General features: G+C 41.6%; 1 protein-coding gene and 1 long non-coding RNA gene across 2 annotated transcripts in view; one reads left to right on the top strand and one right to left on the bottom strand.

Annotated features, from left to right (window-relative positions):
- The window catches only part of GMDS (GDP-mannose 4,6-dehydratase), a 548809-nt gene that overhangs the window by 73015 nt on the left and 448127 nt on the right, over window positions 1-27667 (top strand). The window contains exon 2 of the mRNA XM_045005274.1: window positions 19961-20005. Coding sequence (XP_044861209.1) covers window positions 19961-20005 — 45 coding nt within the window. The remainder of the gene's footprint in view (window positions 1-19960; window positions 20006-27667) is intronic.
- On the bottom strand, window positions 3288-23256 carry LOC123363830. Its single transcript, XR_006576911.1, has 4 exons — window positions 23004-23256; window positions 21054-21739; window positions 17634-17702; window positions 3288-3464 (listed from the first exon to the last, which is right to left on the bottom strand). It is a non-coding gene; the product is annotated as an uncharacterized LOC123363830 (long non-coding RNA).

Here is a 27667-nt window from a genome sequence, read left to right as displayed (position 1 = left end):
ATGGCCATGTGAGTGGTTGTTTAAAATGTAGTTTTCACATTATTATACCCTGCTGGTTAATTTATTTATTTTTGCAATGGTATTTAAAATAAAGCTGTCTTCTTTCTGTTCTCTTACAGTTTACGTCAATATGTATGTGTGAACATTTGAATGTTTAAGAGGCAAGGTGTGACAATTCTGTTTTGTTTTTAAAATATATATTGCTCTTGTGCATTGGAGCTATTAGTTCAATCTTGGCATAAACAGATATTGCTTCAGGGGGTATTGTGCCTGCTTTGGCCTATTGTATTTAAACGAAGTAGAAGCATTTGGTACTAGTCATTCCAGACATTTGTTTTACTGTTTCATCAAGCTGCAGCCCAAAAAAAAGAAGCGCGTGCACACATTTTCTTGGTTTACGAACTTCTTACACTAATGTGCTTGGTTTCCAGAGGTGTTGAGCACCAGAGTTTCTAAGTCAATGGCCATTGTTAATGTTCTTGCACCTCTAAAAATTAGGCCTACTGTACTTTGCTGTTGTCATGATATTTACAATTTAATGAAAGGTTTTGTTCCTGAATGTTGCTATATGTTCAGTGTAACAGCATAGCAGTGTTAGCCAAAAGAGTCTCATTTATCTTGTTAAAGTGATTAAGTGGTGTTTTGCAAAAATTAATGGTAAACATTTCCTATATGCTTAGCTTTAACAAACTACTGTACTCTCTGGTTAAGGATTTTTTCCCTTGAAAATCAAAGTAAAGTATTTGTTTAAACCAGTTTCACTGTATACTGTGGTGTTTGGCTTCTGTACTTTGTTATTAACCTAATCAGAAATAAATTTCAGAGAGCAGCCTGCAAAGTAAATTAGACAGGGAGGTTTCCTTAGTATTTCCTGCAGTTTCCGGGATGCAAGGCAATTCAAAATAACTGCTAAAAAAAAACCTTGCGATTTGAGGAAATTACTGTGAATACAGACAAAAATGGCTAAAATTTGCCCCATGTACTCAATCTCACCACAGCTTGTAAAATCAGTTAAATTTAGCCAGTTTCAGGTCCTGTGGAACAGCAAATAAGAAAAGTTCAAAGCAAGAGATGTTTGTGAAAAACTCTTTAAAGTAATTTGTTTTGACATTTCTTAAAGGCTTCTTTGTGAAAGGACTTTAAATAGTTCTTCTGTTTTCATAGATTGATGTAAGATTATAAAATAACACTGCATTTAAAGAGAACTGGTGTGGGAATATTTTAAGCTATAATATTGCATTTGCTTCAACACGGCCACCTTCAACAACTTATTTTCTTATGATCCTAACAAAGTTTCTCATAAGGCAACCTGAATTTGTGGACTCAAATAACTGTTGTGCCTGTGCCTTGTATGTGTGGTGTTATAACTCAATTCATAAATAGGATTTGTACTGTATTCTGAATAAAAGGAAGATATACAGACATCCCAGTGACTTTCCAGCAGGATTGCCTATCCCTAAGCGTGTTTCTGACAGATACGATAAACAAGCAGACTTCATTGCTCACTTCTTTGTCTGGTCGGCATTTGGACAAGAACCTTGGCAGTTAATGAAACTGATTTTTCTAAAATGACAAAGGATAACCACCAAGTTTGGTACACAAGGTATTGTGTGATATCTGCAAATTATAAGAGAGACATTCTTCAACGTTCTCTGAAAAAACATAGACTGCAAATGAATTAAATCTCCTAGATTTTTCCCATCCTGCTTGGCTTCTAGCCAGTGGGAATGTCAGTACATGTGCAATCTAAACATTTGATATTTACAAAAGAGGTATCCATGTGCCATAGGAATATCAGGTTTAAGGGCTAATGTTAACCAATCTATATTTATTTAATCTAATAAAATATCTTAAACATAGATTTTTCTATAGAGAATTAACCTTCATTCATAAATGTCATTGTTTGTTGTCCTTTTTTTCTTGTGTATGTACTGTCTGAATTGCTGAATACTTTTACTAACCAGAGGTTTTGACACACCAAATCAGGATTTACCTCAGATAGTCCAGTCTAGGTATTTCATTTAGTTTGGATTGCACTATACAGCAGATACTTTAAAGTTTCTAGACTGTTTAAAAAGGGTTTTGAAGGATATTTGTACTGTTACTCAAAAAAATCTGACAAAATATGAAGGTACTTGCAGGCACAATAAAAATGCGTTGCATACATGGAATTATGGTGAGTGGCGATTTTTGAAAAACACGTCATTCAGTCCTCTCACAAAGGGAGCGACACAGCAGAACAGTCTTCCTAACTATCTGTGTCCTGCTCTTTCTTGGTTGTTGATTCTTGAGTCCATCATAAGCATATTAAAGGCTTGGTTTCGGCTGTCCTGACCAGTAGAAATTACAGTTGCGGGGAGGGATTGTCAGTGAAGACCTATCTCAGAACTTGAAGTGCTAAGGACAGAGGGTGATGATGGTCCCCATTGGCTGCAGAGCATGTCATTAATGGCAACGTCCCTGTCCCAGTACTCTTTAGTACCGTACATAAACATCCATAACCCACATTTGGGCTGTCCCCCTCCACCAAAGCAAATTCTATGGAATATAAAATTGAAATATAGAAGGGCTGTAAAGTTCAAACCAAGTGCATTCCTTATTTTATACCAAAATTTCCATGCATGCAAAACATCATAAAAATTAGAGTAAATTTACTGTGTTGCTTCTCCAACACAAACAGACCAAGAATTTTCCTACATTTTGACTATAAATTTTTCCATAAATAAGGCCCCTTTCAAATGATTTTCTGTATGTGATTTTAGAGCAATTAGGTCTGTATAGAAAGAACAAAACAATTAAGCTGAAATACTTGATCTTTTCCATGTTACACCTCAGATCTCCCCTGTAGACTTTGGTCCTGTGCAAATTCAGTTATGAGAGCAGTGATCTTTTGTTGGCATGGTGTGAATAATTGCTCTGACGGTCAGCTTGGAAAATATAAATGTTTTGGACTAGATTTAGAAAGTGGCATATTCTAGGCACTGAGCGTCAGTGTTGGAAAGCTCACTTAATTCTGGGGACGAATCTGCAGTATTGAAAGTGACTATAGTATCTTCTCTATGCTAGGCACCTGTGGGAGCAGTGTTACTGCTTTGCTTTCCTCTGTAATTTTCTGTGGGGCATAAGAGGCCAGGCTGCTGCAGGCAGATATCCTTTATGTTTCCCTGTCCCAGGATTGGTGAATCCTTTACGTGTTAAAAATAACACGACAAACATTTTCTTCAGCACAATTTTTATTTTTTATGGTTTTTTTCCCATTGGTATTCCAAAGGAGGAGTCACTGAAATCTGTCTGTCTTGTCTCTATGTGGGTTTTGTGTTGATCTCCATCCAAGGTAAATTTTCTTTCAAACTGTGGCTGGTGTCCAAAGCAAAAATTGAAATATGTGTCTGCCTCCTGGTCTGTTTGGCTGGTTTTCTAATATTTCATGGTGGTGTTCCTGTTTCTTCTTGAGGTTTCCATTGCTAAATAAATACAAATTAAAACAAAAGAGTCTACTGCTTATAATGGTAATAGCTTATTTGTTCATTTAAATATTGGAAAATACTCAATAGGGTGAGTATTTTGTTGTTGGCATACAGACTTGTCACATCTTTTTCTGATGCATATCTGTGATCCAGTTTGGTAGTCACTGAAAATGGCATGAGCTGGTATATGGCGGTTTGCAGGGGGATGTTCAAAATTACTTGGTGGTGTTAGCCCATATACTAGTGGGCGGCCACATCCTAAAAACTACAGCTCATGCTATTTTGTGTGTGTGTGTGTGTGTGTTTATATATGTTTATATATATATAATCTGTCCATGCTGTACTTACTGTGTGGGTGAATAGAGGACTTAACTTTCTAATACTATCACTCTAGCACCTCGCACAAACACAAATTCTGTCTTTAAAATGGGGCCGGTTTTCTTGTTTTTGGTTCGTATTGTATATTTGGCATGAGCTGTGTATTCTGTTTGGTGGTTAACAATGGGCACTTGTCTCTGAAAACAGGAGATAAGTTTTTGAGTTGAACAGAACAATTATGCTGTTATAGTAAGGATCTCATGGTATTCATATTACAAGTACCAAGATGAGTTTTCTTTATTTTTCTGCGTGTGGGATTTTTCTGTTTGTGTCTTTGTGTGAATGCCTTCACATCCAGAAAAGTGCTCTAAATGTTTTACCTCCTTTCCCTTCCCATCAATTTTCAATGCCCCCATTTTGTGGTCATTATTATTATTTATTATTTATTAGCATTTTAGCGACAGAGGGTTGAAAACGAGTGTAGACCCATCATTGCTGCTACTTATTTATTAACATAGGCTGCTACCAAGGAGCATGAAGCTCTCCCACCATCAGCTTTGTTGGTGCTCCCAGCCCCTGTTTTGCCAATGGAGAGAGACCGCTCTGGGCAGAAAATAACCACTGGTCTCCTGCATGGCAGAGGAAATTACTGCTAAGTCATTGCATAAACCCCAGCTGTGAAGAGTTCATCATTTGTTTTAATTGACCTTGATCTTGGATTAAATTCTTAATCCAGAAGAAATCTTGTATTTGGTGTTCGTCTGATAAAAATCAGAGAACCTTTAAAAACCATTTAAGTCTTCCAAGTCCTCATTTTTGCTAAGAAACTTTTCCTTGATATTTCTTTACACTGGACTTACATTTTCATTAGTACTCTACTATTGTCTACCTAAATTTTTGAGTGCACAACTTAACTTGGGACCTTATTTTCCCCCCCAAGCTATTGAGCACCAGTAACTTGGTTTCACTTTAGTAGGAGGAACATAAAATCATAGAAGGACCCTCGAGAGATTATCTAGTCCAGTCGCCTGCACTCAAGGTAGGAGTAAGTATCATCTAGACCATCCCTAACAGGTGTTTGTCTAACCTGCTCTTAAAAATCTCCAATGATCGAGATTCCACAACCTCCCTAGGCAATTTATTCCAGTGCTTACTCACCTTGACAGGTAGGAAGCTTTTCCTAATGTCCAACCTAAACCCCTTTCTTCCCCTCCTTCCCCCCCCCCCCCAGCTTCAATTTAAGCCCATGTGCTCATAATGCTTGGAAATCACATGCTGGAATTTGGCACTCAAAATCAGCAAATGGTTTTTGCAAATGTAGGTCTTAACATTTATTGCTTGTTGATTGTAATGAGATCAGTGGTATGGGGGCGATCCTCAGATTTTAAGAGTTGCTAATGTTCATGAGGTTTATATCTGTTTTGAGAGGTTTACAGCTTTATATACAGTATTCCATTTATTTTACTGGGACTTACTTGCAAAGTAAATATTGGTGCACAGTCAGCCCCAGTACAATATGAATGGAAATGTTAGGAACAACATGTAAATTAAGTATGGGAAAGATCCTGGCAAATGAATTAATGTGCCAAAGCATAATGAAAATAGTATGCCATGTCCCAGTGAAAAAAATGCAGAACTATTAGTTCTCCTAGTCAGAGCAACAATTCAGCTGGAAGGCTTCAACTGATATTCATGAATTGAGTATGATCAAAGAGAAGATGTTTTAAAAAATAAATAAATAGAAGAACATTGCACTAAAATGCTGTATTGTTGTTAGTTTAAGTTAAACCCACAAAGCAGGAAAAGTCAGAGCTGAGGCTGCTATTCCAGTCTTTTATTCCTTCAGGCTTTTATTCACAGCTGCATGGTAACATTGCACAAGTACTAACATGAGGATATTAGATGAATAGTGTATAGTACATGAGGATAATGGATGAATGAAATCTGAAGTACTAATTTCTGTATTAAAGTACCAGAGGGAAAACAGGCAGCTTATCGGGATGCAGACTGAGCTGCATGAAGGATGAACTGTTATGGGCCAAACACCTGTACCCAGTCTCTGAGATTTCACTTAGGAGGAAAAAAATGGCATTTGTACCTGCAGTTCAGTGAACTGTATCTAGCTACCTGATTCATGTGCATAAACATGGGTTTTTGACATAAAATTGGGTTGCTTACTCAGGGTATGTCTACACTACAAGAGTAGTTCGAATCAACTTAAGTCGAATTTGTGGAATCGACCTTACAAAGTCGAATTTGTGTATCCACACTAAGGACACTAATTCGACTTTGTGAGTCCACACTAACGGGGCAAGCGTCGACTTTGGAAGCGGTGCACTGTGGGAAGCTATCCCACAGTTCCCGCAGTCCCCGCTGCCCATTGGAATGCTGGGTAGAGCCCACAATGCCTGCTGGGGGAAAAAATGTGTCGAGGGTTGTTTTGGGTAACTGTCATCATTGAACCGTCAATCACGCCCTCCCTCCCTGAAAGCGCCTGCGGGCAATCTGTTTGTGCACTTTTCTGGTCAGTGACAGCGCGGACGCCACAGCACTGCGAGCATGGAGCCCGCTGCAGTTATGTCCGTTTTCACCTCCTCGCACCTTATCGTCCACTTCTTCCACAGTCAGCTGCTGAGAAATTGGGCTACTTTTCAATGGTGCTGCAAGCACTGGTGGACCATAGGGGACGTTTTACCAACATCAACGTCGGGTGGCCAGGCAAGGTTCATGACGCGCGTGTTTTCAGGAACTGTGGTCTGTTTAGACACCTGCAGGAAGGTAGTTTCTTCCCGGACCACAAAATAACTGTTGGGGATGTGCAGATGCCTATAGTGATCCTCAGGGACCCAGCCTACCCGCTAATGCCCTGGCTCATGAAGCCCTATACAGGCGCCTTGGACAGCGACAAGGAACTCTTCAAGTACCTGCGAGCAGCGTGACCTGTGACTGTTCAGTTTCTTTACAGAGAAGCTGAACCTGCCCCTGTTTCTTTACCCAGTTACTGTTGACTATCCTCTGCAGTTACATACCCCATTCACCCCGTTTCCCCCACTTCCAACACACGTGTAAAAATAAGTAACAATGGAACATGTATTTTAACAAAGGTTTCTTTATTAAGGACTTTGCGTTAAAAGGTTGAAACTGGGACGCAGACTGTGCTGCGTAGGGTGTGCAGTGATGTAAAGACCGCCTCTAAACTCGAGGAATGACAGGCTCCTGCTCCTAAAGCAGTCCGCAGTGCCGGACTGGTTGTTTCAACGGAGCCTGCCATCCCTCCTTTTTGGGATTCTGTGTGCGGGGGCTATGTGACCTTGGCGGAGGAGGACGGGTACAGATTCCTCTGCTGTGTGACTCTGCGGTCCAGGACAAGGACCGCTGCATAAGATCTGTAACCGCCCTCCCCCACTACAAAGTCACGTACCCCCCCACTCACACAGAACCTGGAAACCACCTCCCATACCGACCAGGGTGCCTACTGACTGCACTGTGTGTGTGACCTGCTGCTGATCCTGCCCCCGTGTCTGTACCCTGGTAAAGGTGACCGTCCTATGCAATTACCAACCCCCTTCCCTACCCTGCCCTTCAAACACAGTCTTCTGTAAAAAAACATGACGGAAACAGTAATTAACAGCAAAGTATTTTTAATAATTAACTAGACAGTTAGGGGATGAAACTGGGATTGGGGCTTGGGTGAGTCAGGAAGGGAAGGACTTCTCAAAATTTAGGGTATGAGAGCTTTTGGGTACTTGAGCACTCTGCTGAGGTGCAGTGACAGTTTTCACGGCCCCTGGCGCCCCTCCTTCTGGTTATTTTGGGTGAGGGGGGTATGGGACTTTGTGGCGGGGGAGGGCGGTTGCAGATACACTGCAGGGGGGCTCTGTCCTCCTGCCTGCGGTCCTGCAGAACATGCACAAGGTGCCGGAGCGTGTCCGTTTGCTCCCTCATTAGTCCAAGCAGCGTTTGAGTCGCCTGCTTGTCTTCCTCACGCCACCTCTCCTCCCGTTCGCTGTGTGAGCGCTGGTACAGAGAGATGGTCTCCCTCCACTGGCTCTGCTGGTCTGCCTCGTCTCGGGAGCAGCCCATAAGTTCAGCGAACATCTCGTCCCGTGTCTTTTTCTTTCGCCGCCTAATCTTTGCCAGCTTCTGTGAGGGGGATGCTGTGGCAGGTCTGGAGACAGTCGAAGCTGTGTGATGGGAAAAAGGGAGTGAATTCCTTGCAAAGATACATTTTTGCGAACAATGAACACAGTCTAGTCTGTGTCTGTGAACAAGAGCATGCACAGCACCTATCTCGTGCGCACTCCTGCTGCAGGCAATCCGGAAAGCATAAACTCTGCCCCTGTCCCACCCCATCGCAGTGTCCCCCGACCCTTTGAATTCTGGGTTGAGATCCCAGTGTCTGATGGGGCAAATTTCATTGTCGCGGGTGGTTCTGGGTAAATGTAGTCACTCATTCCTTCCTCCGGAAAAGCAACAGCAGACAATCATTTCGAGCCCGTTTTCCCTGGATTACCCTGGCAGACGCCATAGCGTGGCAACCATGGAGCCTGTTTTGCCTTTTGTCACTGTCACCGTATGTGTACTAGATGCCACGGACAGAGGCGATTCAGCAGCGCTACACAGCAGCATTCATTTGCTTTTGCATGACAGCAGAGATGGTTATCAGCCATACTGTACCATCTGCCATGCCATTGTAAATTGGCAATGTGATGACGGTTACCAGTCGTATTGCATTATACCTTCTGCTGCTGTCATAGGTGCCCCTGGCTGAGATCAGCCGGGGGCGCAAAAGACAAAACTGGGAATGACTCCCCGAGTCAATTCCTCCTTTATGGTATGTAAAAATAGAATAATTCCTGCATAGAATATGGGGCAAGTGTAGTAGAGATCCAGTGTATCAGAGAACCAGAGAGCACAGCTGCTCCGTGTCAGATTATGCAGGAATGATGAGCTGCATGGCATTCACAGGGGGTGCTCCTGCAACAACCCCACCTGTTGCTTCCCTCCTCCCCCAGCCTTCCCGGGCTACCGTTGCAGTGTCCCCTGATTTGTGTGCTGAAGTAATAAAGAATGCAGGAATAAGAAACAGTGACTTGTTAGTGAAATGAAATGAGGGGAAGGCAGCCTCCAGCTGCTATGATTGTCCAGACAGGACATTAAGCAGTGTGGGGGAGAGGAGAACAGCATCCTGCTGCTATGACAGTCCAGGCAGTACAGAATCTTTTCTTTACACATGAAGGGCGGGGGCTGATGGAGCTCAGCCCCCTGTTGCTATGATGAAGACGGTTAGCAGGCCGTCTACTTATGGGCTGATGACGAGGACGGGTACCAGTCGTATTGCACTACACCATCTACCGCAAGGCTGATGATGACGACGGATATCAGTCATATTGCACCGTCAGCCACCCATGAGGCGGGGGGAGGAGGATGCTACAGTTCAGCGCCGCAGCATCGCGTCTACCAGCAGCATTCAGTACACATAGTGTGACATTTAAAAGAGTCAAGAGACGATTTTTTTTCCTTTTCCTTCTGGGGGTGGGGGAGGGGGGTACATTGACGAGCTATGCCCTGAACCGCCGCGGACAATGTGTTTGACCGTACAGGTATTGGGAGCTCAGCCAAGAATGCAAATGCTTTTCGGAGAGTGCAGGAACTGTGGGATAGCTTGTGTCCTCAGTCCCCCCTCCCTCCATGAGCGTCCATTTGATACTTTGGCTTTCCGTTACGCTTGTCACGCAGCAGCGTGCTGAGTCTCTGCTACGCCGTCTGTCTGGAGATTTTTTAAAAATACTTTGGACCAGGCGTAAGATTACAGTAATTCCCCTAATTAGATGCAGGAGTCTCTGAGCGAGATCACCCTGAGGACGGTCACTGAAGGAGATAGAGAGCGCATGCTGCGTGAAAGCCAGCACAAACCAGGGGCCTATGCAGCCATGCTCGGGGAGGCAATGCTCCCTGAGTACCTCATGAAAGCCTGGCGCGGAAAAGTGTGCTACCACGGAGCACCCAATAAGGCAGCTCTCCCCAGGAACCTCCTGCGGAGGCTTTTCGATTACCTCCAGGAGAGCTTCGTGGAGATCTCCCAGGAGGATTTCTGTTCTATCCCCATATATATAGACCTCCTTTTCACATAGTTCAGATTCCTGTTCCATTAATAATAAAAGTTTACATGTTTAAAGCACTTACCGACTGATCCTTCCCCTGAATCAGGGTCCGGGTTAACGGCCGGGGAGGATTGGTAGGGGATCTCCGTGAGGGTGATGAAGAGATCCTGGCTGTCGGGGAAACCAGCATTGTAAGCGCTGTCGCCTGCCTCGTCCTCCACAAACCCTTCCTCATCTTCCCCGTCCGCGAACATCACCAAGGAACTGGCCGTCGACACTATCCCATCGTCAGAGTCCACGGTCACTGGTGGGGCAGTGGTGGCAGGCTCCAGAGCGTCCGTTTGCCGCTTTGGTCTTGTGGTAGCCTTGTCTCAGGTCCTTGATTTTCACGTGGCACTGCATTGCATCCCGGCTGTATCCTCTGTCTCTCATGGCTTTGGAGACCTTCTCGTAGGTCTTTGCATTCCGTTTTTTGGAGTGCAGCTCCGAAAGCACAGACTCCTCGCCCCACACACCGATCAGATCCAAGACTTCCCGGTCAGTCCATGCTGGGGCCCTCTTTCTATTCAGAGATTGCATGAACTCCTCTGCTGGAGAGCTCTGCATCGTTGCCGGTGCTGCTGAGCTCGCCCCGATGTCCAACCAGGAAATGGGATTCAAACTGGCCAGGCAGGAAAAGGAATTCAAATTTTCCCGGGGCTTTTCCTGTGTGCCTGATCAGAACATCCAAGCTCGGACTGCTGTCCTGAGCGTCAACAGAGTGGTGCAGTGTGGGATAGCTCCCGGAGCTACTAAGGTCGATTTCCGTCCACACCTAGCCTAATTCGAGATGGCCATGTCAAATTTAGTGCTACTCCCCTCGTCAGAGAGGAGTACAGAAGTCGAACTAAAGAGCTCTCTATGTCGAATTAAATAGCTTCGTGGTGTGGACGGGTGCACGGTTAATTCGAATTAACGCTGCTAAATTCGAATTAAAGTCCTTGTGTGGACCAGGCCTCAGTTTAACATCAGTACCTTTAGGATGGTATAGTAGTTTCTTGTAGAAATTGTGCCTATGATTTGGAGTTTGTTAATTGTAAATACAGTTGAACCCTGTTATGTCGCCGGCCTAGGGGTTTGCCAAAAATAGTCCAGATAACCGATGATCGAGATAAACCCCTATCCACCCCCCCCCCGAACTCCCCTGCCCTCTCTCCAACACCCCCTCCCTGCCCCCTTACCGCGGTGCCTGCACGTGGCTGGATCCGGCGAAGCAGGACGGGGACCCGGAGCCGGGCAGCCAAAGAAGCGGGACCCGGTAAGCGGGGCCGGGCGGCAGGCGAAGCGGGGACCGGGTAAGCGGGGCGGGCGGGCGGGCGGCAGGCGACGCGGGGACCGGGTAAGCGGGGCCGGGCGGGCGGGGACGGGCAGGGACTGGGTATGCGGGGCCGGGCGGGCGGGGACGGGCAGGGACCGGGTATGCGGGGCCGGGCGGGCGGGGACGGGCAGGGACCGGGTATGCGGGGGCGGGCGGGGATGGGCAGGGACACGGTATGCGGGGCCGGGCGGCCGGGCGGGGACGGGCAGGGACCGGGTATGTGGGGCCGGGCGGCGGGGACGGGCAGGGACCAGGTATGCGGGGCCGGGCGGGCGGGCGGGGACGGGCAGGGACCGGGTATGCGGGGCCGGGCGGCGGGGATGGGCAGGGACCGGGTATGCGGGGCCGGGCGGGCGGCGAAGCGGGGACCGGCGAAGCGGAGCCGGGCGGGGGGGCGGCAGGCGAAGCGGGGACCAGGTATGCGGGGCCGGGCGGGCGGGCGGGCGGGGCCGGGCAGGGACCGGGTATGCGGTGCCGGGCGGCTGGGGACACGGTGGGTCGGGGATGCGGGGAGCCAGGCGGCTGGGGACGCGGGGAGCGGGCGGCTGGGGAACCGCGCGGCTGGAGAGCCGGGGAGCGGGCGGCTGGGGACACGGTGGGTCAGGGACGCGGGGAGCCGGGCTCGAGATATTAGGGTTCGGGGAATCGACATAAGGGATGAGAAACTCATAAGACAAAGAGGGAGTTTGGCGGTTCCACTTGTAAAACCTCGACTTAATAGGGTTGGCAAGTTAACCGAGGTCGAGATAAATGGGTTCGACTGTAATCGAATACTTCAGTATAAAGGTTAAAAATCTCTAATATTTAGATAATAGTGGACAGCATAAAGATATATAAAGAAGATGAGGAAGAGAAAAGGACCACCTTTAGGGGCTAAAGCAAAGGAGAAAAAACTTCTTATAACTTAAGAATTCACTTTACTGCTTAAATGTCTAACACTATATTTTAGCAGCAGAACAGTTCTACATTCTAATGTTGCACACATTAGGAAATGCCATGGTAATTTTGTTTTTCATACAGATACTTGATTTGCAAAAGAGCAAGATCTGAAGTAGAATTAAAATGTGTTGGTTTTTTTTTTGGCAGTTATAATTTTCCTTCCTGTTAATACTTACACAATACTGCAGTTAACCTGTTACAGAAACTTGCAAGAAAGTGAAGAACATTTTTTGAATAAGACATTGGTTTACATTTATATACGTTCATTGCCTTTTTTTTTTTTTGGTCTGTATAGACAAAAGGACACTTGTTTTCCTAGTCTTACTTGGCTAGAATACAAATCATCATAATAAAAATAACTACTGTACTTATAGGGTGGGAGCTTTAACAAATCAGGTAAATAAGAGTTCGCAAGTCTTTTTTTTCCGTATGAAGTCCTTTTTTCGAATATTTTAAAGTTTTCCCTTAAATATTGCCTTGAAGACTGTAGGCAAAGTACAGTACTGTTCTGTTTATAGTAGCTATAAAAAATACCTGTTTCCTCCATAAGTCATCAGACATTATTGGAAGTATGTATTTTTCAGCAGAAATAACATTATACTGTATTCCTTTGTCAGACTTTTTTGAAAGAGGGTTATTTTGGTAACTTACAGATATGAGCTATTATTATTATTATTAATATTAATAAAATTGTTTATATAGTACTGTAAATTTAGATGGTGCCTTTCAGAGTGAAACATGTTCTCTCCTCCTCCCCGCCCCAAATTCTCTCATTAGCATAATAAGTTGCTGAAATAAATTTATTTCTAATTAAATCTGTGATTTGTTTTAAATCTAAAATTCTGTGACGGAATTGTTGTTGAGTAAATATGATTGTTAATGACGCTTTCCTCCAGATTCTGTTTCTTTATCATAAGAGTGAATGTGAAGTGCCTTTCTAAATTAGGCTATATGAAAACAATGCTGGTGTACTATTTGGGCTTCTACAAAATGATCTATTTAAGAATGCTATATACAAATATTATCTCCCTCACCACCACCCCCAATCTACTGTCTGTGTCACGTTAATGAAATCGGACTATCAAAATTAACTTTGACTAAAGGCCACCCCCTGTTGTTTGAAAAGATTTGTCAATATCACTGACAAAAGCTATGCTAACTTAGACCATCCATGCTTTGAAAGTCACACTGCACCCACCTTCTGAAATTCACTTGTAATGATAGACTTCAAAAATTTCATTAGAATAATTAAAAAACAATATGAATTCTGATAAATTTTATATAAATAAAATATAATATAGAAATTATTCATCTACATGAAACTGTGCTGCTGAAGAGTGGAGGGACAGATGGACTAATTAACATTATTAATATAGTTAGTGACAGAGATTTCCTCACAAATATTCTTCACTTTTAATCTTTTAAAGATTTTCGGTGGTTATAAATAATGCATTTAAAGATTTTATTCCCAGTTCTAAATTTTTCTGTTTTATCTTCACCATTGGGCAAATGAGAATGTCTTATAAATCAATCAAGTGTTGAACATAGGATCATAGAATCATAGGCCTAGAAGGGACCTCAAGAGGTCATCTAGTCCAGTCCCCTGCACTCATGGCCGGACTATTATCGAGACCATCCCTGACAGGTGTTTGTCTAACCTGCTCTTAAAAATCTCCAACGATGGAGATTCCACAACCTCCCTAGGCAATTTATTCCAGTGCTCAACCACCTTGACAGGAAGTTTTTCCTAATGTCCAGCTTAAACCTCCCTTGCTGCAATTTAAGCCCATTGCTTCTTGTCCTATTCTCAGAGGTTAAGAACAGTTTTTATCCCTCCTCCTTATAACAACCTTTTACATATTTGAAAACTGTTATGTTCTCTCTCAGTCTTCTCTTTTCCAGACTAATCAAACCCCATTTTTTCAATCTTCCCGCATATGTCATGTTTTCTAGACCTTTAATCACTTTTGTTGCTCTTCTCTGGACTTTCTCCAATTTGTCCACATCTTTCCTGAAATGTGGCACCTAGAACTGGACTCCAGTTGAGGCCTGATCAGAGTAGAGCAGAAGAATTACTTCTTGTGTCTTGCTTACAACACTCCTGCTAATACATCTCAGAATGATGCTCGCTTTTTTCGCAACAGCATTACACTGTTGGCTCATATTTAGCTTGTGGTCCACTATGATCCCCAGATCCCTTTCCACATAACTCCTTCCTAGGCAGTCGTTTCCCATTTTGTATGTGTGCAGCTGATTGTTCCTTCTTAAGTGGAGTACTTTGTATTTGTCCTTATTGAATTTCATCCTATTTACTTGAGGCTATTTCTCCAGTTTGTCCAGATCATTTTGAATTTTAATCCTATCCTCCAAAGCACTTGGAACCCCTTCCAGCTTGTTATCATCCATAAACTTTATAAGTGTACTTTCTATGCCATTATCTAAATCATTGATGAAGATATTGTACAGAACTGGACCCAGAACTGATTCCTGCGGGACCCCACTCATTATGCCCTTTTGGCATGACTTTGAACCACTGATCATTACTTTCTGGGATCGATTTTCCAACCTGTTATGCAGCTACGTTATAGTAGCTCCATCTAGGTTGCATTTCCCTAGTTTGTTGTCGAGATATACCACGTCTATCGCTTCCCCCTATCCGCAAGGCTTGTTACCCTGTCAAATAAAGCTATCAGGTTGGTTTGACACGATTTGTTCTTGACAAATCCATGCTGACTGTTACTTATCACCTTATTTATCTTCTAGAGGTTTGCAAACGGATTTCTTTATTATTTGCTCCATTATCTTTCCAGGAGATAGACCCTCTTCTCATCCCTGTGTTATGTTAATATTGTTGGATGTCTGCGTGTATCTCAAGATAGACAGTGTAATCTGGGACAGGGCTGGAAGTCAGGACTTTGGGGTTCTTTTCTGTGGTTCTGTTGGTGAGGTACCTTGCACAGTTCACTCTGTGCCCATTTATAAAATGGATATAATGGTACCATCCATAATCTTGGACCCATTGTATCAGTGGCATCCAGGGCTGTCATGCATTGAGGATCTTTTACTCCTTCCTCCTCCTGTGTTACTAGTGCAACAGCAGAAAAAGCTTGACCTCCAACAGGGGGGAAAGAAATAGGGGACTGAGGAGGATAGAAATCACAGTGTCTAGGGCAGGCAGAGATGGGGCAATAGGGGATCACAATAGTGATGTGGGAATAGATTGGAAGATGAGTTCTAGGGTAAAATCCTGTCCCCATTAAAATCAATAGGACGCTTGCCATAGACTTATGCGGAGCCAGGATTTTACCCATATAATTTATGCTTTTCAGGGCAGGGAATTGTCTAAGTGTTTTGGAAAGGACTGTGTGTACAGCTGTAGGGTTAAAGAAGTAATAGTAATGAAAGCAGTTTTGTAGTGGATGGGATTCAAAGATTTTTTTTTTTTTTTTTGCAAGGCAGTTATGAAAGGGCTGCCTACTTTTTCAGGAACTTCAGAAACATTGAGCTAGCTGGCTGGCTTGTTGGCAGACAGCTTCTCTGGGGGCTTTTAATGGCAAGGAAAAGGATTTCTTGTCATTCTTTTTTATGCTTTGGGAATCCCTAGAACTATAGTTCCTGGAGGGAATGGATGAGAGTGCCATTTCCACTGCAAGACTGAGGATGTTTTTCTTTAATTCTGTATTCCTTTTCCTTCAGCGAGGGAATAATTTCTTTAGTTTGTGTGTATGAGTATGTGATTAAAAATGCAGCATACACTTTCACTAATTCTTCCCAGGAGCCAAAAAGAAATCATCTCATCTCCCCAGCCTAGATGATAAACATTTGATCAGGGATGATAGGTAAGGTCCTGACAAGGAAACACTTGAAGGATTTTATATTAAGTAAAGGTAGCAGAGGAAGAGGAGACAGTCGTGTTAAGGTCTTAAAGCCTAGTTCTGATCTTGCATGCACCATGTAAGTCCACTGAAGTTAATTATCACTTTGCAACTTCCTTGACTCTTTTGGTTCATTAAAGTTCTGTTGAAATACTATATTATAATATATTGCATGTGAACATTGTCTCACTATAGTTTAATGGAATATATACTCCTAAATTTTCCTCCTTGGAATATTTTAGAAATATGCTTTACCTTGATTTAGCTGTAAGGAAATCTGCTGTTGTATATTGGAAGCAAACTGTGAAGTGTCACTTTTAGAGGGAGAGTAATTTCAAATTACTGTATTTGGCTGAAGGTAATTATGTTACAGTATGCAGATAAGGCATCGCCTACTAAGCCAAAGCAGTTTGTTAAACAGTTTCTATTAAACTTGGTTTTGACCACATCAGGCTAAAGCTAATCTTCATGCGGCTTGTCCAGGGCCAAACCTTGTTATAACCTTATTAAGAGCAATTCTTCATCCCAGCCTGTGCTATTAAAATGGTTGCTCTGCCAATGGACATGGGGCTTCATACTTCCTGTCTTGATATGGTTCAACAAAATATCAAAATGGATCATACTATTAGTTTGCTTTACATTTAAAAATACAGTAATTAAATCAGAGAACTTAACAGTGTCTCTAAAACAAATAAAAGAACACATCACCCAGCAGAATGAACAAAATGGCCCATGCTCAGGGTGGAAATCACCATAAAACATTTTTTTTCACATTTGGGATACTTTCCAAGTAAAGTGAAGCTGGCTTTTTGTGGGTGGCTTTTAAGTGCGATAAGTGCTCATGAATATTGCTACAGAAAGATTCACACTGGAAATGAAAGTCCTCTCTATCTGCAAGAGACATTGGCAAAACAAGCTTTCCAACACTTGATACTGTGCATCCTCTTCTGAACTTTAATGCCCTCCTTTATGAGTATGGTCTTGGGGCTTTTTGGCTTAAAATACCTAAATCTGGTGTCAGTTACAAGGTGGCCAGAAGTCCACTAGGACAAAAGTGCAGTGATCTGACAGCAAAGACAGACATCAATAACTTTTGTTCAATCTTCACCTGGATTTCGGTTTGAACAGATGATCTAGACTAAATGCTCTGTATCTGATTTCCATTTACCAGAATTGGCTAGTCCCCACATTTGGGGATTAGGAATTAGGATCAGGATTGCCCTATAAATAATAGTTTAAATTTGGGGAAAAAAACCCAGACCTTACTCAGTTTCTTGCACTGAGTCATCATCTTTGTATTGTTCCACACCACTTCTAGTCTAATGCATGGTAAGAATGGATGTGGTTGAGGGGCATGTGACTCAAATAAAGCAAAAGCTGAAAACAGTCAGAAAAACCAAGCATGTATAGTTAAACATTTATTTCCTTAAATATTCCCTCCAGTTTTTTCAGTAAATAGAGCTCCCAATTTTTAGTAATTGTTTGTGGACTGGAAGGTATCCACTTTTGTTCGGCCATTTAATATCCTTTGCTCCTCAATCTCATTAGGAAAAAGATTGAAACTTTACTGTACCTAGCAAGTTGTAAACTTTTGACAGTTTAATCACTGTTCTGATTACAGCATTCATTGACAGCTACCACACTGAAAAAAAAAAGGGGGGGGGGCAAGAGGGAAGGGAAATGAGAAACTTTAGGACTAACTGTGATACTGTATCTCAGAGCAGGACCACATCAATCTGCATTGTGTGAGATTACCAGACAGTAAATCAGCTGTGCTGTGTTAAAGCCAGAAACCAGTAGCATTCGCACTTGCTGCCTGTTTCCCACTCATTGTAAAACCATGCCCTATCACTCGATAGACCTGGAAAGGAAGTGCAAAGGAAGTGAATGCCACTGCTGGTTCAGAATGTTCCAGTGTGGTTGGAAAGTTTGAGAAATGGCCTGGGTGAGAAGAACAAGACCTTATTGACAGGGTTCAATCCTGGTCAGGTCTGTTTCACATCAACTTTCTAAATAATCACAGCACTCCCTTTCTCCTCCCATCCTCCCTCCAAGCCCCTAGGCTCACGCTCTCTCTCTGGGTCTCTAGTACTTTCACCTCTGCTTTTTTAACAGGTTATGCAGCCAAGGCAGAATACTGAGCACTTTTTTTATTTTTTCATCTTGGGAAATTATAAAATGTGTAAATTACAGGTCTGCTTGCTTCTAAAAAACCCCTCATACTTTTCAGGGCTTTTCTACTGTAAATTTTGTATTGCAAATGCTTTTTCTGTGGAGTCTTATTCTTGTCCTTTGATTTATGGAACCACAAATTATTCCAACATTTCCGTTGGTGGCATGGCAGGCCTGGCTTGTTATGTTCCAAATTAACCAGCATCATAATCTGATTTTTGTCTGATTGGGCATTTAAAAGCTGAATGCATGTATATCATGTGTGTAGTAGAAGAAATATGTATATGCCAAGAGTCTTTTTATTTTTTCCTGTCTCTCCACATTGGTCTATAAAAGCCTATAAAACAGAATATTTAGGTCACAGAGTCATAAGAAAAGCTGCTGGAGTTTTAAATGAACCACAAAATGTGTCCCTTGTATACCACACCCTGTCATTTTGCATGGATTTATGCACAACTTCAGCATCAATATAGTAAACACTCTCCACTGGCAACCCTGTCATTTTAGAGCCTCCTAGTGCATCTCAAGTTCCAAATTCAGCAACAAGGCTTACTTTACAATTTTTCACCCTCCCCCAGGCTGTCATTAAATAAAAGATCAAGTAGCACAATTTGCTGGACTGAAAATGTCTTTAAAAATGGGACTAAATGAATGTATGTGTTCACTTTACTGTGGATAGTGTCTTTGACCTTACCCTGCAAAGACATTGTAAAACTTATGTGTGTGAGTAGTCCCACTGACTTTATGGAATCACTACAGTAGGTTAATTGACTTCAGTAGAACAATTTGTATATGTAAAGTTCAGTACCTGCATTTTTTTTTGCATGATCGGGGTGTGATTGATTGTCTTTAAACAAATAATGCATGTGGAAAAAACAATGGGAAGAAGGGAAATTCGCAGGGAATGGATGTCTAGTTAATTTTCTATATGAGGCTTGTGGCTTTTTATGTTGTATATGGAGACAGTTTTCTATCATTGCAATAATGCCAGGTTTAATACATTGATAGGTTTAATACATTGATAAGTGTAATACAATGATTTATAGTTAGTGGTAATTCTGTCTGTGATGATGAACAAGATGAAATGATTTCCCTCTCTTCCCCTCCCTCAAAAAAAAAAGCAAAATCAGAAAAACCCAGCAATACGCACACCACAAATATGGTTTTTACATTCATGTTTGTACATTGGAATACAGGTCATGATAGGTGCATTTGAAGAAACCAAACTAATGAAGTAAATAGAATTAAAATAAAAGGCCTAGTCCATGTTCTGTCACAGACATGGAAGCATTAATATTATATGGAATGATCAGTGGTGCTTAAGATAGAGGCCCATTGGTAAAAAAACATGCAGCGTCTGCAGTCAGTATACTCTCTGATGGCCCCACTGCTTTTTAATTTTCTTCCTCCTCCTGATCTCTGAAATAGCCGAAATCTGATGTACATAGCAAAACATCTTCCTCTCCTCAAGGCATTAAAAAATTGGAGTTGGGTGGAAGGCTTCAAGGAGAGGAGGGACAAAAGTTTCTAAGTTACTGCTGGTGGGTTATCTTAAACTACTGCTGGTTAAACTTAAAAATTGGGTGTCCTTTAATTTGTTGTTTTAAATGAAATATATGCTTTTATCCAGTTGATTCAGATTCAAAATATTTTAAAGATCATAGTGAGTGTAAATCTTCCAGGCCCAGTCACTGTTTCTAACGTTTTCCTATCTCTTTCTTTTCCCAGGATGGCTCGTACTTGGCTGAGTTCCTGCTGGAAAAGGGCTATGAGGTGAGTGACTCAATGACCGACTGCAGGCTGCTGGAAACACTTGGATATAGCAACCTCTAGCTTCCTTTGCTGCTGTCCTCCTTTGCGTATGTTTTCCACTCAGCCCTAGATAACAAATCAAAACTCTAGTAAAGAATGTGCAGCATAGCCTGTAATCATGCCAGCTTATTGTACTATTTATCATCTAGTGTCCACTGGTGGATTCTCTCTGCTCCTCTGGGTATATCTGCTTTGCATGCTTCCCGCTAACTTAGATAAGAAGCAACCTGTGCAAGCCAAAAGAATTAGGGAATAATTTATGATGTAATGCACCACATTTAAAAAAAAAAAGAACAAAAGAACTACTCACAATGAAATAACTTTTAATTTTGAAATTGCACTAAGCAATAAAAACCTTGCTAATCCATGGCAGGCTCATACTGAAAATTTAAACCTGGAGATTGCTTTCTAATAGGCATTCTGGGTTCTTTATGGAGGTTTAGACTGGAGTGTAGTATTGTGCAGGGTTTTGTTTTACTTTCTCAGATTTATGACTTCTGTGCTAAGAATTTGAGCCTTGTTTACTAACTTTGATGCAACCAAATGTGTGAGACTTGTCATTTTGCATCTTTTGTCCTTGAGTTTGGACTGTAATGTAAGCTGTGAAGTGACTTGGACTTTGACAGGCTTAAGTATAAGGAAAATAAATATTTAATATCTTTCTTTTTGTCACATGCCTATCCCAGGGACTAAATAGCAGTAATGTTCTTTCTGATGTCAGCAATACAAAGGTCATACAGTTATCGTATGCTACAATACACAGTTATTTGGTACTGTTGTGGCTATATAGCCACAGGTGTTTGCCTGCTCAGTAGTAAAAGGCTGTCCCATAGTCTTAATCGTACAACAGAGAGAGAAAAAGAACCCTTATTAACTTGTAGCCCACCCTCTAATAATACAGTATTGTTTTATTTTCTCTTTTTTGATTCAGTCTAATGTTAAGTGTCTAAAGAGACTGGGCTTCCACTACTTCCCTTTGGAAATTCTTGCACAGCTTAGTAGAACTCACCATAAGAAAACTTTTCTTGATGTCCATCCTACATATTTTTTTTTTCATTTCCTCTTGTCACTCCTAGTTAATTCTACCATCTTGGTCATTCTTCGCCTGTCCTTCTGAGTGTTTATGCATCTTTCACAGTACTCAGTTCTTTCTGTCCCTTCTTTTTTGGAGCAACATCTGCTAGGAATAATTCAAATTCAGGGACAAGGAGATCTGTGTAATTGTTTTCTCTGCTCACTTCCCTTTCCCAAACGGAAAGGGGACTCTATGCCTTTGTAGTGCTGGCAGCATTGGCATTCCGTCCGACATTTCATACAGATAAAATCGTGCACTCTGGCCCTGTTCACACTGGCACCAAAACTGTGCAGGCTATAACTACATTTAAACATGATTGTTTCCATCAGGTTTTTAGCACACTTCTCTGAGTAGTGTAGAAAGTGTTTTTGGTGAGACCCATTCTAACTTCTTTTTTGAGTGCTGGTCCCTATGTGTATTCCACATGTGGGTACGCATGCGCACTATGCGCCTGAGTACAGAAATTCTCACAAACGGTGCCCGTTAGCCTCTATATGTGCCATAGGTCTCCTTGTGCTCCTGACTGAGGGTATGGCTGACGCCTCTCCAGTTCCTTCTTATGGCTGCATGGCCTAAGTCAGAATCCTGTGTCTCCTCTTCCTTCAGCTTCTTTGTAGAACCTGTCAATGTAATTGTAAATAGTTTTTATTCTGCTTAGTTCATGTATCTTTGTTGCTGGCTTCCTTACACCCACTTCTAGTCTAAGGCCTTGCTTGTCAATCCCCCATGTATGGAGTACAGGTAGAGACCAGCACTTGAAGAAATGGAGATTACTTACTGTGACTTGAAATTCTTCAAGATGTGTGGCCCCCATCTGTATTCCACTTCCATTGACAGTAAATATCCTTCACTTAACTGCATAGGTACTTCATCACAGTATTTCCGTGCCACAGTATCTGTGCTGAAAACTAGCCCTCCTCGGTGGTTCATAGTATAGTATTATAACACCATTCTTGGATGTAAACATCTCTAGCCACATTTATCACAGCAACTGTTAAATTAAAGCTTGTAGGTGGCATGGTTCTGATCATCCTATTGTGGGCATGGCTCTTTCTGTATTCTGCAGCGTGATTACAAAGGCAAACTAATTTCCAACACAATTTAATAAATACACTAGTATTAAATACCCATTGAAAGATGCTATTGCTGTCTTTGCTAGGGATGTTATTAACAAATTAGAGAGAAGGTTTTTATTTTTATTTTTTTAATCCCATAGTGTATAAATAGAATTGTAGATGCCATATGAGGAAGAAATATCTCCTGGTAGGACTGAAGTCTTTATCGTCCTGTAGGTCTTAAAAAAACTGGTGAAAATATATCTTTTCTTTCTAGCCCTTAGTAACTTCAGATTGGTCAAACTAATTTTTTAATGTGTCAGAAAAATTAACTTACTATTTATAAGGGGATTTGAAACTGCAACATACCATGTAAATGGCAATTGTTAATATTCTATCATTGGCTAAAATTTGGTATGCTATATCTATAGTTTTAAATTTTCTAACATTTATTATAACTATTTGGATAATAGTTGATGTCACCTGACCTATGGTGTCAAAAACAGTGTCACTTCATACACATTCAGACAGATAAACAAGCTGATATTTGGTTGTAATGGAAATGAGTTCCCTTCAGGCACATGAATAAGGAAATTTACTTTGTTTGATGATCCAATCTTAGTTCATGTTGTTGAAATTGGAAGGGTGGGGAGAAGTACAATAGCATGAGCTGAGATTAAGAATGGTAGCATTCTTAATTACAGTATAAAGTCCTTTAAAAATGTATGCGTTACTGATTCAGGATCTAATAAGCACTCGGCATGTGCATACCTTTCAACACATGAATAGTGACATTGACGTCAATGGGATTGATTACTTGTATACTTACAGTTACGCAAGTGCTTCGTTGGATCTTGGCCTTAATGGCAGTGCCATATATGGCTATGTGGGACACCTGGGCATGGTTCCTGGTGCCAGTCTATTGTCAAAGGCTTAGAATGCTATGCAAGCTTGTGCTCTCTGCTCCTTTATGACAGGAAGTAACTAGAATGTCTGAACTATGATCACTCTGGCCAATTAAGAAATAGGCATAGATACGTGTAAGGGGGAGTTCCATCCAGTTACTGTCTGTGAAGGGGATATTAGCGGAGATGCAGGGCTTCAAGGATAGGCGTATAATGCATGGGGGGAGGCCCTTTGCTTCAGTACATAGAAAATAAAATCAAATGCAGGGTTTCTATGGGAGATGATGGTAGATAATGCTTTAGCATTGTACCAGTGCTTTTTGAAAATACAGATCGGGAGTTCACACATAGCTGATCTCAGACATTTCTAACTTTTACAAGCCTAATGTTCTCAACACTGATTTAAGTATGCCATTTTTTGTATGCACACCTGTTTTTATTTTTGGAGTGGTGCTTGCTTGTTTCTAGCCTTGTACCATAATCTCTCCATTCAGATTAATGTGTCAAGTGTGTGCGCTTGCCACATGCACTGGTGCTGGAAGATTTTTCCCCAATGGTATCCATAGGGGGCTGTCTCTAGTGCCCTCTGGAGTTGCGGATGTATGCGCCAGTATAAGGGGCGCTGCCACTGCCCCTGCCTCCTTCAGTTCCTTCTTACCACCAGTGATGGTGGTGGAACATCCTCTTGCCTTGACAAGTGGTTATACCAATGGTTATTTCTTAGTCAACTTTACAATCCATCCTGGAATACTTGGAATGCATCTAAAGCACCAAGGGCTGGCATTCTCATCTATCAAGGTGGCACCTAGCAGCTATTTCAGCCTTCCATCCTCACATCCAGGGCAGATCAGTTTTCTCACATGCAATGATCAGATTTCTTAAGGGTCTGGAAAGGCTCTTGTCACAGGTCCATGATCTGGTTCCCCAATGGGACCTCAACCTAGTTCTGTCTACGCTCACTGGTCCTCCCTTTGAGCCTCTGGCTTTCTGCTCTCTTCCCAAAGCTGCACAGTTCCAACAAGGAGTGGCATCTCCACACTTTGGATGTCAGATGTGCTCTGGCTTTCTACCTTGAGAGAACCAAGCCCATCCGCAGGTCTACTCAACTTTTCATTGCGGTGGCTGACAGTATGAAGGGTCTCCTGGTGACATCTCAGAGAATTTTATCCAGGATCACCACCTACATTCGTTCCTGCTATAAGCAGGCAAAGGCTACACCTCCACTGTTAGTGACAGCTCATTCAACGAGAGCGCAGGCATCATCAGCAGTTTTTCTGACACGTTCCAATCCAGGACATCTACAGGGTCGCAACGTGGGCGTCTGTTCATACCTTTGCAACCCACTATGCTATCGCCCAGGAGGCCTGAGATGATGCTGGCTTTGGCAGAGCAGTGTTTAAAATAGACACGTCTATGAACTTCTGCCTGCTTTCAGAGGCACTGCTTGTGAGTCATCTGACATGGAATGGACATGAGCAAGAAGTCGAAGAAAAAACTGTTAACTACTTCTTGTAACTGATGTTTTTTTCAGTTGTGTTGCACATGTCCATTCCATTACCCGCCCTCCTTCCCCTCTGTCAGAGTTGCGGCAAGAAGGAACTGAAGTGGTGGTGGTAGTGGTGGCTGGCAGCACCCCTTATACCAGCGCATATGCGCACGACTCCAGAGGGCACTAGAGCTGGCCCTATGGATACCACTGGGGGAAAAACTTCCGGCACTGGTGCATGTGGTGAGCACACAGACCTGACATGGAATGGACATGAACAACACATTTAGAAGAACAAGTTATGCGAGGAAGGTAACCATTTTTTATGCAGATCAGATACAGGGAGATGAAGCTGGTGTGAGCGGACAGCAACTTGTCTGTCCCTGTTCCTTTAATGTAACTTCATCAAATCCCTGTATAAGAAATGGTGCTGGGCTTCCAAGTAGGGAATCTTAGTATTGTCTTGTATGAAATCACTAATCTGTATTGGTAATTAGGAATTTCAATTCCAGTGGGGGATGAGTGGTGTTTTGCTACAAACTGTTGCATTGTTTTTTATTCATTTTGTTTTCATATAATTATAGAGATTTAGCCTCTGTACCGTCTCTCATCATCAGAGACTAATAATTATTTTGTAAGAACTATTAATATACACAGTATTGTACAAAATATAAATGATGACACAATTCTTGTCCCAAGGATCTTACAATCTAAATATTGTTATCCATTGTAATTAATTAGGAACATAAGATTCAGCTCAGATTAGTGATTTGTAGCATTCCCTGTCAACCAACTAGCTTCATTCTCTTTCCAGACTTTTCAGGCCTCTAATTGTTTTAGCCTCTGAGCCCTTTCTATTTATGGTATATCCTTTTTGAGATAGTAACCAGAACTGAATGCAATATCCCAGGTGATCATTCAACATTGATTTATATAACAGAATTATACTAGTCCCAGTATTACTTCCTGACTTATTCTATTTGCATTTTGTTTGCTTTTTGACTGTTGCTATTCTTTAAGAAATAGTTTTAACTGAGCTTTCAGCAATGATTGTCAGCTCTCTTCTATGATGGTTGCAGTTAATTAAGAATCCAGTAATTCCAGTAATGGACAAGCATGGGGTCAGATAATTCCTTCCAGTATGTGTTACCTTGCATTTCTCAACACATAATTTCTTCTGCTTTGATGCCCATTCACCTGTCTTTGTTAGGAGCCTCAGAAATTGCTCAGTCTTGTGTAATCTTGACTAATTTAAATAATTTTGCATTATCAGCAAAAAAATTCAGAACACTCCAGAGAATTGATTTAATACCCCCAGTCCTAGTGAAGAATCTTAGGTCACAATCCTCTTGCTATGGTTTGGAAGGTGACCACTTATTCCCACTTTTATATTCATTTATTTTTATTTGTCCATTAGCTAGTTTCTAATTCATAACATCACCTCTTCCCTGTGACTACTTAATTTCCTTAATGTGAGGAACTTTGCTGAAGACTTTTCGAAAGTCTTTATTTTGTTGAAATATTCAAAGAATTCTAATTAAATACATTTTCCTTTACAAAAATCATATTAGTGTGTATCAAATCAAGTTCAACTAGGTATTTTTAAATTCTGTTTTCAAAGGTTACTTCAACCAGTTTACCTGTGCATTTATAGTATCTTCTGATTGGGGATTTCTGTAGAACCAGCTTCTTTCAGGAAAAATTATATTCCTTTTCAGTAAAATGGAAAGTGAATGTGCTTTTTCTAAACACATGAAATCCAACAATTTACTCAGCTTGATTGTTATTTATAAAAGTCTCTTTCAGTCTAACAGTAAAATCAGCCACAACACTTTTTTAAATTTGAGCTTATTTAAAAAATCAGTCCCTATTGAGAGAAATCCACTAAACTTCATTCTTAACTAGATAATCCAGTTTGCACACATTTTAGCTTTGTCACAAAGTTTGCATTTCACCTGTCTCACAAGCAGACAGAAACACCTTTCATCAGTTCTTACACTAATATTTGCTGTCATGGATTAAGCATTTTTCTTTCTCTCGTGTACACGTACAAAAAAAAGGGGGAGGGGAGGGGAAAGATAAAAGTGGGGTTTGTATTTGTCACTGGGTGCAAGACACTCTTGATCTGTTTATTTGTTGGAACTTCATCAAGTTCTGTGATGTTTGCACTTAACACATCTCCATGGTCAGCTGTTGGCATCATAGCCATTCAGCTGGCACATAAAACTTCTGCAAATACAGTCTCTCCTCAAGCTTTGAGCTGGCAGTGCTTAACTACTGGTCTATGGTTTATGTAAACTTGAACTTCAGAGTAGCTTAATTCAGATTCAGATAATCAAGATATAACAACGTCAATCAGGACTTGAAGTCAGAATATTTTATTTTCCAGAAATAATTGTAGAATGCTTCAATTTACTTAAAAAAAAATGACAAGCTTTCTGCTGGTAGAATGCAAAGGTTGTTGATGTGCCGGTAAACAAAACATTTTGAGTAAGTAAATACAAAGTTTCTGGCATTTTGTGCAACCTTGTAAAAACAAAATCTTAATGTCATTATGCCTGTGTAATTTTTATGCATTTTACTAAAATCGTATTGTTTTTACAAAAATAACTTCTTCAAACAAGTTCTGCAAAGAAACAGCAGAACGTGGATTCTTAGAACATTCTTGGAACATTTTCTTTATAGTAGTACAGAATGTGTGATATAATGGAAAAAAATAAACCTCAAGGGTCAGATTTTCAGAGGCCTTCAATCTGGCCTTTAAAACTGTTGGCACCATATTTCCATATCAGATTTTTAATACTTAAAAAAAAAAAATTGAGCACAAGTGACATTGTGTAGGCAAATTAGGTAAGATGGATGGCAAACTGATCTGCATGTGCAAACTACGTGTCTTTGGCATGAACAAACTTTAAATGTGACAATATATGGCTACAAAAATTAGCTTGTGAATTTAGGTAGATTAAATCATTTTAAAACTCTGAAAGTTAGTTGTTTAGCTAGGTTATACAGTCCAGTTCTTAGGGTGTATCGTTTAGTCAATTTTTGCATACTTTAGACAGAACAAAATATGAGGCTTTTGCATGTATAACCAGCCGTCAC

The sequence above is a fragment of the Mauremys mutica genome, chromosome 2 (genome assembly GCF_020497125.1).
Source record: "Mauremys mutica isolate MM-2020 ecotype Southern chromosome 2, ASM2049712v1, whole genome shotgun sequence".
NCBI classification, from domain to species: Eukaryota; Metazoa; Chordata; order Testudines; family Geoemydidae; genus Mauremys; species Mauremys mutica.
Note: the sequence above shows the minus strand (reverse complement) of the source record. Positions and strands in the feature narration are given on the sequence as shown.